The sequence below is a fragment of the Osmerus mordax genome, chromosome 2, assembly GCF_038355195.1.
Source record: "Osmerus mordax isolate fOsmMor3 chromosome 2, fOsmMor3.pri, whole genome shotgun sequence".
Taxonomy (NCBI): Eukaryota; Metazoa; Chordata; class Actinopteri; order Osmeriformes; family Osmeridae; genus Osmerus; species Osmerus mordax.
The window spans coordinates 17,359,702-17,370,326 of record NC_090051.1 but is presented as its reverse complement, the minus strand read 5'-3'; the positions used below and the strand labels follow the sequence as shown (position 1 = coordinate 17,370,326).

Below are 10,625 nucleotides of genomic sequence, written 5' to 3'. Positions count from 1 at the left end.
TAGTTCTTATTTTCCTTCTGCTTCGCGAACTAATCAGAGAGATTGAACATAACATAAACACTTACATTTTAGCCAACGCCTGTCCGTAGGCTACTACACAGTATCCATCCAGGCAATAAATCTAACGTCATGGGAGTTTGATTTGGACGCTCTTTAGCAATAAAGGGGTGATTAGTAACTCCAACTTCTAAGTTTGCCAATGTATTGGTGGCTGGCGTCGTGTCTCCGTGGCCCAGCCGCAGCTCAGTGGCCCGGGGCAAGAGAGCTCTGCCAGCGGGCGAGGAGTGACAGGGAGAGCATCGGCCAGATGTTCTCGTGCATTAGCACCCGACGGCCTGTCATGTCTCTTCACCCGCTACCACGGAGTTCCATTTCCCCCCATCTGCTATGGAGCCCTCCCGAGACACCGTCCAGCGCCAAGGCTCCTGCCTAGAACAAAGTGTGTGTGTGTGTGTGTTGGGGTATGTGTGTGTGTGTGTGTCCACTACATCAGACACAGGCATATGCACATTAAAGGTGGGACATTATGTCATTCTCACAAAATAGTGAAAAGGCTTCCCTACATCATCCAAACATGTCATGTGAAGTGTTGCTTTATCAGCTGAGTAAATATGTTGGATATGCCTGGTACTTTATTTGGTTGATAGATACTGTAACTACTTTACCTTCCTTAACTGTGACAATGTCTCCATCTAGAGGCTCAAGGAGACTGTCTCAGGTATGTTGGACCTTGAACCTTGAGAAAAATGAAGGCACATAAGTCACAACTTCATAATGATGTACTAGTGTTTTGGTCAACATTACATTTATTCAATGGCAAAATTGTTTCAGAAAGAATGCTGAAGTTCAGATTTTCTCCTGGTTGATGTGAGCCGCAGAAACATATGTAAAGCAAATCCTCAAATCTCAAAACACCAGCATTGCCCAAGGTATGATGTGAGCACTGATTGATTCCAACATCTTGCACCAGGACTAATGCACATTGTGACAGCATCATCAATATTAGTAGGTTTCACACTGTTTGATGGTCCAGTCCATTTCACTGAATATCAGTCAAGACATTCTAACATTATGTATTTTATAGTGAACTACGATTAAGCATAAATAGGTTAATTCGACCTACTGAATGGGATACATAAGTGTAGTAAAAAAAATACTGCTGTGCACTGAAAGTAACACTAGATGGTGCTGCTAGATTAGTTACATTACTTGCCTTTCATAACAGATTTGGGTGATCACCTCAGTACAAACAATGACCTGAATTTAATCAAACTGTTAAGCAACAGATCATCAAAAATATCACTAATATGTAATGAAAACCTGTTTGAAAATGGTAAAGATCACATTTTGTAAATGTTTATGGATCTTGACTGAGGTTCACAAAGAATTGGGCGTCTCAAATTGTCTCACAAGAAGTTATTTGCGGGATGATTTCAACATTATTTATTACAGGGTCTCCCTCGACACATACTTTGTGAGCCTGATGGCTAGATGAAGCAGAAGTGTGATGGTGGTGATGACAAATGCAAACATGAGCTGCGAATCTTAGACATGTTTTTTGTCACATGGGAGAAAAACTCTTAAGACATGTTTTTGTGCCAAGAAGGAAGTACAATATTTCAGGGACATCCTTGGTTGTATAACGGTGGTGCAACACATCCTGTATGAGCCTTGTAGTCCACTGCCACCCGGGGGATGTAGTTCAGACCGGAACAACCCCACTGTCCCCTTCACACGCGAGAGCTTATGTTTAAGAAATGAATTGAGAAAGGTCTATCAAAAATAGATCTCTATTGGGTAACATGAAAAGTCATTACATAATTGATATTATCAATATTTTTTTTCATATCTGTTGAAGGTCCTTTCCATGTGCATAGCCAACTACCACTAATATACATACCCCCTTTCTTCAACAGAAAGTTTCCTAAACCACTCGTCCTAGAACTGAAGGCTATACAATCCCGTTTATATAGTTTGTATCCCAAAGTCTCTGTGCCTTAACTCCTTAGCACTGAAGACTACATAACCATCCTTCCCAAAGTCTCTCTGCCCTCCCCTCCCCTCTCAGGCATCACTGAGATGGGTTGTCATAGGGAGGGTTGTCATGGGGAGGGTTGTGTCTTCGTACACGGGCCTTGCGGCTCTCCACCGACTGCTTCCACTTGAGCGTGCGGAGCTTCTGCTGTCTCCGCTTCTCCCTGTACCACAGCTGCTCGCAGTACTCGTCCACGCTCAGCCCCGCGGTGCCCTCCAGCTGCAGCTCCTTGTAGTTCCTCTGAAGGAGTTGGGAACGGAGTCCCTCGGAGTGCCTGTCTGCCAGAGCTCTTCCGGGGCCCCTCCCTTGGCCTGGGCTGGTCAGGTGGTGTCTGGGGATGACCTGGAGACTGTATCGAGCCAACACCTTGGAGTAGGAGTGCTCCTGGCCCACGCAGGTGTACAGGCCAGCATCCTCCAGCTCTAGCCCCTGGACTAACAGGCCTCGCTTCAGACGCACCAGCCGCTCCTCACTCTGAAGCAGCTGGGACACAAGGAGGGGAGAGACAGAGTCTTTATTACAAAAACCATCTCATCCACAACACACACACCTAGACACACCTTTTATTGCACACTAAAGCAGTCCTCTCCACGATACAAACCTAGCCAAGTGTCAATCATTCTGTGCTCGTCCATTAATATGGGATGTTTTTTGGAGGTTGTTCCTCTTTTACCTCTTTGCTGGTGTGAGCCTGGGGCTGCTGCACCGTCCACCTGACGGAGGTCTGCTGAGAGTGGGCCACACACTCCAGAAAGGTGGAGTTACTCTCCACCCCGTAGATCACCTTCACCTCCACAGACTCGGAACCTACAGAGAAAGGTGTAGGGTTCAAGCTTGGCCACCAGAGAGCGCTTTCACCAACAAAAATAAAATCCCTCACGTTTCTCACTTGACACTGGAGGTGTAAACCGAGTTTGTAAAAACTTCGAGACTTACATGGGACTGATAGGGCTCTCCGACGTCAGAGATAAGTTATATGGAGTGCTAAGTCACTTCCAGGGACTGTTCAGAGCCAGTCGCTGACAGAAGCACATCTGAACAGGCTGTAAGTACAGAACAGTGCAGTAATACTGACCATCTCCTAAGTCATGGCACTGGCTCCACGGGTCCCCGTACTTGACATCCTGTCTGCGAGCGCGTCTGAGAGACACCAGAGAGAGTGCAGAGTTCAAAATCTCACTGCGGTCATAACTATCCGATAGCCTTGATGCACTCGTCAGTATAATCTTGGGTCGGCCTTAGATAAATCCTGTAGCTAACTCGACTTGATAACGACTGTTTTTCCTCAGGCATGGTGTCTTGTCTGCATACTGCAGAGCCTCCCTAGTTCCTAGGCCTCTGTGCTATATCACTGGCTCTTCAGGGGGTTTAGTGGTGAGTTACGGTTAAGCACTTTGTGACACGAACGCTATTAAAGGGAGGATACGGATTAAAGCTTCTGATAATGGAAACAGTGATCCCTAAGACCTAAAGATTTTGTCAGAACAAAAACCGTACTGCATGCGTTAAATTTAAGTTGGAAAAAAGTCCTTCAAAACTCAACAGCATAAGGCAACGGCATTGTATTACAGGGATGAAACCAAATGCAGTTTGCCGTATAGAGTACTTGGTGGAACTACCGTTTGTTTGTGTGGAAGTATCTGCTGCAGGTTTGCCCATCCCAGGCACAGTAGGGGTCTCTGGCCAGACAGCAGTCAGCACAGTCCCTTCCATACAGCTCACATCGCTGCAAGGCCAATTGAACCACCCCACCATCGCCACTCACATACAACTGTTGCTGCAGACACACATGCCATAGAACAGATCATCTACACAGCCCATATACCTACAGTAGAGGTAAAGTCTTAACTGCTTAGTGACCTGTTTAACCCGATGAAGACCACCCATAGGTAGTGGCCAGTTGGGCATGTAAACTTACCCGCTTGGTAGACAGCATCATACTTAGGATGGGGGTAGGGCTCTGTAGGAGAAGAACAGTATCAATCGAGTTAATGGACAGAACGCCACAAAGAGCATTCTAAACAATATGGACTATAGGAGATGAGGTGGGCATTGTAGGTAGGCATGCTTTGGTGAAGAGAAACCAAAGGCCTCTCCAAAGGAGAGAGTTACGCCATTTTCCAGCTCACTGAGTCATTTCAGCACTATGACAATGTGAGCCAATGGCCCCTGACCACTCTAAATGACTGGTTCTATTCAACAGGGCTCTTAGGCGGCTGCGGACGATTAGCCCGCTATCATATGTCTCCTCACAGCCCAGCTACACTATCCTCTGGAGCCCTGCCAAGGGCCACGGCCCACTGCTGGCCTTCCTGTGGCTTTTACTGACAGCTCCCTGCTAGCCTGCCTCTGCTCTCTCTCTCTCTCTCTCTCTCTTCTCTCTCTCTCTCTCTCTCTCTCTCTCTCTCTCTCTCTCTCTCTCTCTCTCTCTCTCTCTCTCTCTCTCTCTCTCTCTCTCTCTCTCTCTTCCCTCCAAGCGTACAGAGCCTCTATCTAGCCTCTTCTCTCTCAGTCCCTCACCCTCCCAGAGAGGGTGCTGTCACTGCAGCTTGACCTCTGCGTCTCCCTGCAGGGAAACACATTACTACTCTCATATCTGGGTATTAACCCCGGCCAAGAGCCTGCCAAGGACTCCCCAGGCTCTCTCTCTCTCCCACGATGAAGATATACACTTTCTAGAGATCTGGAGTAGAAAAGGGAGCTCTGATACTGCATTAACACTGTGTGACCCCGGCAACTCCTATGACTACGCCTATTGTACAAAATATTCCCTGGTAAGATTTCATCCGTTTTATCAATCTACTACGCTTCACTGTAGCTAGGAAGTGAGAATGCAGCTACGCTGTGCATGGAGTTAGGCTGACACATGTAGAGAAGCCCAGCGCACTGATACTGATCTTCACGTTGTTTCAAGGGACGGTCGAAAATGGGTTAGTTCCGCTTTCAATTCCAAACATAAACAAATGGATGAAGCCCAACTGATCTCCTGTTTGTTGCCATTCCACACTCTTCCTCTTGCTCTTGTCCGAGGCTGTTGGCTTACAGGATTGAGAGAGCCCTGGGAAATATGTGCCCTATCTCTTTTTCTTCTTCCACGTGGCTATTTTTGTAAAGCAATGCTGTCGTGGAAACAACAGCGGATGCCTCAGACAGAGGGACACATGCCTGTGGGTCAACAGATGGTACTCAGACACACTGGGAGGAATGCTCGTCTTCAGAAGTCTCGTCCTGTAGCTCAACCATTCTACCTTATTTGTCCTGGAGACTGGTAAGCCATAGTCTGGGAATGGCAAGCTGTGACTAATCCGGTCCTGCTTCTCACCTGGAACACTGTGAGTTCCTCGAGGATGATCTCGTCTGTTCCCAAGTCCTCTTTAGGTATAGACACCACCTTCAGCACCTTGCCGTCATCTGGAAGAGACAACAGCAACATTGTAAAAGTGAAGGTGGTTTGTTGAAGACATTCTGTGGAGGTATCCTGGTAACCAACCATCAATAGGTCCGGTGTAAGGGTAGATATGACCAGGATTTATGTGTCACCCTGCATGGTGGAGGTACCAGCTGCTACCCTCTGTGTTGCCCTCACAATCAGGTCCCTTGACCCCAGACCCAGCACTTCTGACTGGGATGTGTCGTCAACACACAGCCCAGGCATGTCTGTTTGCCTGGAGCTGAATTTCTGTCTTTAAATGATTCACTCAGAAAGGCCAGAGTTCAGACAAACACACACACTCACACATTGAGTCAATAAGACTTGAAGATTTCCTAATGTCACGATAGTCTCAGGCAGCTGGTAAGGGAGGTTGCCGTGGGAACCCTTATGTGTGTGCATATTCTAGGGATTTGGTTGGTCAGCGTTCCGTTACCTCCCTGGAACTTGGACTTAGATTTCAAAAGCAACTTCCCGAAATGGCTTTCATCACCTCCCTCTCCAAGATGAGGGAGAGTTTAAAAGAAAAATGAACTTTGAACATGAGCATAATCCCCCCCAAACCACCTCTGTTCCACTCCACACCCCACCCCGGTTCTGTCCTACTGACCCGTGCCGAGGTGGAGTACATCGTATTGTCCGTCCTCGGCCTCCACCCTGTCCACCACCACCCTCCTCAGGGTGTGGGCCTGGTTGACCCTGGTGAAGGCAGGCCGGCGGCCCATGGGAAGGATGGACTCCCACATCAGCTGGTGGCCCCGCACGAAGCTGACCACGTCATCAGGGAAGTCCCGCGTGGACTTGTGGAGCGGGTCATATGTTTCACTGGGACACTGGGGGGAGAGGGGGACAAGGACCCATTCAGAATGTTTATTGTAGGTAATCCTCAATTATGTCTGATTTAATTCCCTATAGATCGACAAAGAGCCACGAAAAAAAAGAGCGCGATTGTTTATTGAGACCCTTACGGCCGCCATTTCCGAGTACGTTTCCTCTAAAATGTGGCAGCCATTAGAGGGTGTGTTTGCAGTGACTCTGATCGGAGGTTAAAACCACAGCAGCCATGTGAAAATGGTTTTGTTTTCATCTTAATTGTACCTCAACCCTGACGTGTCTGACCCCAGCTGTAATCAACCACATCACTGAGACCACTCGGCGGCCTGCAGTATTCCCCTGCCGAGGCTCTACAATAACACTGCGCACACACACAGCATTGAAGCACAGGTTCTCACTGACGTTTGAAAACGTCCCGGGAGATCTCAAGAGCCTGTATGCGTTCAGAAATACCAGTGGCAACATTCAACCAGCTTTATCAGCTTGCTTTAATCAACACACACAGAGCTGCTTGTCTTCCAGCCTGCCTGCCTGCTTGCCTGCCTGCCAGCCTGCCAGCCTGCCCGCCCGCCCGCCCATCCATCCATCCATCCATCCATCCGTCCGTCCGTTTTCTCTGTATGACTACCTGTGGGATATTTTTACGACTTTTATTTTCATTACTTTTTTGCAGCCCAATTATACTGGCTTGTAATGTGTCTTTCTTAACCACTCAATCTCTCTCTCTCTTTCCGTCTGTGTCTTTTTCCACGGAACTATCCGACCTTCTCTCTGGCCATCTCATTGGCTCAACACTCATCCTGACAGGTCGATGCAGTACGTACTGTTCCAGGTCGTGGATAGGGGATCCTCCCCTTGTACTCCACCCAGCGGTAGTCAGGGCCCTCCTTGTGGGCGAAGGGGCCATTAAAGGCTGCTCTGATGGAAGCCATGGAGTAAACACAGACAGCCGAGCCCCTAAATACAGAGCTAGGGGTGGAGGAGGAGGGGACAGGAGAGGTGAGGAGAGGGATGAGGGGTAGACGGAGGTGAAAGGAAGTGAATGGGGGTGAAAGGGAAGACAGAGGGGAGAAGGGAGAGTGGAAGGGGGAGGAGGGGCAAGAAAGAGGAGAAAGAACGACAGGAAGTGAGCCTTTTTCTTGTTACAATAATATAACCAAGCCTTCAATAATATAACCAAGCCTTCTCAACTTTGACCCCTGTATAACCACAAGGTCTCTGGAGTTTTGGGCGGGAGTGTGCATGTCCTTTACTGAATTGTTTTTCTTAGGAAGAGGGGAACATCCTTTCAAGATTCTGTTGTCTTTCAGGGTGTGTCTGGCATGTCATGAGCTATACATTTGCACATAAAAGTGTCACCATTTGTATTGTTTTTTCCTATTAGTAGGTTTTTAATCATTACCAATCATCAGCTTTCCTCCTGGTCAACACTTCATCATTTAAATTTACTGTACCTGGATGTGGAGAAAACACCATAGATGATTGGATTCTGCGGGTCCTTAGTCTCCAGAACAAATATGTCCTCTGGAAAGACACAGAAGGGAAACCATATCAGAAACTTTACAAATAATTATTTGAGGTTCTAGAAAGAAGCAAATCATTCAAAAGTATTACGACAAAAACAAGGAGATTCACAGTTACATTGCTCCATTACATGATCTGAAACCACCTTCTGACAGAGCAAAATCGGAACCACTCCCAGCGTGATGTGAGAGATGTGTAGCAGGACAGAGTGGTTACCAAGCTCGTTGAACTGTGAGTCCAGTCCTCCAGGCCCGGGGACAGAGCAGGCCAGACGGGCCTTCAGGAAGGTGCTCCAGCGGTTTATCAGGCTCCTCTTACCACCCACATCATTCTGTTCAGCCACAAGAACACCAGTTATCATTGTTTGAATCTTCAAATATTTCATTGGGAATTGACAGTGTATGGCAGAGTGTATTTAGATGCTGTCGGTGGACAATACACAAGGTGGTTCACCTTGCAAACCCGAGCCACTCGGCTGTAAACACGCTTGTCCCACTGCCCAGACTCCACAGCTGTCTCCTTGAAGAAGAAGTAAACCTTGTCATCGTCTGCGCTGTGAGTGTCCGGGATGGAAAAGGAGCCCACAAACTCTGGTTCTGGAGACAAGCAGCATTCACACTGAGTCTATGACCGCCACTGAAACTCCAATCATTTCAGTTTTCACATCAAGGTACTGAATGTGCTGCGATGAGCTCATGTAGCCACGTTTCCTGTGTGCCTCACCGTTGAGCCAGTGGTCCTGATAGGCCTCCGTCCGCAGGTAGTGCTGGTTGTTGCCCTGGACAGATGTGCGGAAGATAGCGGCGTTGGTACCCATGAAGTCCACCGACGTGCCTGCATACAGATCTCCATCTGGCAGGAAGGAAAGGGGCCTCAGAAACACAAACCAAGTTGCGCTATACAACACAGATACAGGTATGTGTTGTATTTGTATTATTTGGAACAACTCTGTGTGGGGAGACTGACCTGTGAGATGGGCAGTGAAGGGCTCTCTGGGGCTGAAGGGACACTTGCCCCTCCCTGACTCTACTGCATGGGCCAGGAGGTGGAACTCCTGGAAGAGAGGGATGAAAACAGGGGTGACAATAGAGGGATTAGGGATTTAGATCTCTGCAACAGCTGGAATCAGTTCATCTAATTGGATTTGCTATGGCTTGGTTTTCATTAGGTTACATATAAAGCTCCAGGATATGTCTTCTGTTCTTGTGCTGCCTCCTGTGGATCCATCAAAGCGCACAAAGAGACAGACGACAGCGAGGCGAATGGAGTCGAATCCTCCATCTTAATCCCAGCCCCATGGCTCAAACCCTCGTTCACTCGTTCTAACCCCCTACAGGGAGAGCTTAGGCCTCAGCCCCTGTCTGCTCATCGGGGCTGGCTCCTCACCTCCGTGTTGTGCCCCAGATGGATGAAGGTGCATTGTGGATGGTAGGCACCGGTCCCACAGGCGTACACATGAGTCTTGTTAAAGGGCTGCAACAGGCGCACGTAGTTGGCACAGTCCGTCTGAAAACACAGGTCAATTAGACAAAGAATTGAAAACAAGAGGATCAACCGAGGGCCCAATTGGTTACCTACTACTGCATCTGTCTTATGACTGAGATAGTGATAGTCCTGCTTTTACAAAGGGAATGATATCCAGATCATACCAATTTACCCCAGGGTCTCCTAAACCAAGAGCATGTCCAAACAAGGCTACATAGAAACAAGGACACAGTCTCTGTCTGAGCCAGGGAATGTACTTTAGTGACCACCTCAGCTGTGTGGGAGACGTCCTGTTTGTTTGTCCTGGCTCTGACTTGTTGCTTACCAATAGGTTCTTCCCTGCCAGTCTGCAGTGCTCCACGTGCTCCCTAGCAGCTGGCCAATAGATCTGGAGGAAAAAAGACCATAGAAAGAGCCAGAGCCAGAGAGAAAAAAGGGAGAAAGGTTAGCATAGCATAGGTTAGCATATGGCGAACCACATCAATGTTAAGTGATGGTAATGTGTGCTGTATCTGTGTATTTGCGAATGGATAGCAGTGTACCGTGCGTGTGGGCTTCTCCAGGTTGTCTGATTGGAGCAGGTAGATGTGGTCCCGCCCTCCCAGCAGCAGTGTACCACGATCCTCATCCAGCAGCAGGGCTTGGTAGCCCCCGCTCACACCCCCATCCCAGAACAGCGCTGAACTGTTCCTCTCACGACGCAGCTCTGAAACAGAGAGGGGGAGGGGGGGGGGGTGTACTGCTTATTAGGATTCCTCCGATAACATCATAATTTTATCGGAGGAATTTGGAAAGGAAAGATAAAGGTGCATTGGACTCTTAATTCTTTCCAGAGCTGTATATCTGGACACATTGTCAGCCTGCTGGACACTGGCCATTCATTTGATATTATATCTGGACAAAATGTTAGCCTTCTGGACACAGGCCATTTGTTTGATCTTGTACCTGGACAAGAATTTTCAGCCTTCTTGACGAATGTTTTGGTAAGACGTTGAGCTGATAAATGCAAGGTCAGAGGTTGAAATAGACCCCCATCCATCTTTTTTAGTTTTTTGGATTCTGACAGACATACTGGTTTCTGGTCTTCTGGTCAATCCTCTGGTTGCCAAACATAGCAATGATTCATCTGTAATATGTATTTATCTCATGAGACTCAGATTATCTGTTTAGCGACTGTAAGCCACTAATATGTAAATGTTACTATATTTTGCCATTTTGAGGAGGAATCCGCCATTGTGCTTGCAGCTATTTTGACATTTTGTACATTTCAAGAGCTCAGATAAGCAGATTGAACTGAGCCTGGATTTAACCCATGTG

At 47.7% G+C, this 10,625-nt stretch overlaps 1 protein-coding gene across 1 annotated transcript in view; it reads right to left on the bottom strand.

The window, feature by feature from the left end:
* Positions 1 to 798: 798 nt before the first annotated feature.
* si:dkey-49n23.1 (semaphorin-3D) overlaps positions 799 to 10,625 on the bottom strand; it is a 30,832-nt gene continuing 21,005 nt past the window's right edge. The window contains exons 3-18 of the mRNA XM_067253852.1: positions 9,851 to 10,014; positions 9,634 to 9,696; positions 9,210 to 9,329; positions 8,790 to 8,877; positions 8,547 to 8,675; positions 8,277 to 8,419; positions 8,040 to 8,154; positions 7,754 to 7,823; positions 7,124 to 7,268; positions 6,076 to 6,298; positions 5,358 to 5,446; positions 3,954 to 3,995; positions 3,655 to 3,812; positions 3,111 to 3,175; positions 2,709 to 2,842; positions 799 to 2,518 (exon numbers count right to left, since the gene is read on the bottom strand). Of these exons, the coding sequence (XP_067109953.1) occupies positions 2,072 to 2,518; positions 2,709 to 2,842; positions 3,111 to 3,175; positions 3,655 to 3,812; positions 3,954 to 3,995; positions 5,358 to 5,446; positions 6,076 to 6,298; positions 7,124 to 7,268; positions 7,754 to 7,823; positions 8,040 to 8,154; positions 8,277 to 8,419; positions 8,547 to 8,675; positions 8,790 to 8,877; positions 9,210 to 9,329; positions 9,634 to 9,696; positions 9,851 to 10,014 (2,195 nt within the window). The 3' untranslated portion in view covers positions 799 to 2,071. The remainder of the gene's footprint in view (positions 2,519 to 2,708; positions 2,843 to 3,110; positions 3,176 to 3,654; positions 3,813 to 3,953; positions 3,996 to 5,357; positions 5,447 to 6,075; positions 6,299 to 7,123; positions 7,269 to 7,753; positions 7,824 to 8,039; positions 8,155 to 8,276; positions 8,420 to 8,546; positions 8,676 to 8,789; positions 8,878 to 9,209; positions 9,330 to 9,633; positions 9,697 to 9,850; positions 10,015 to 10,625) is intronic.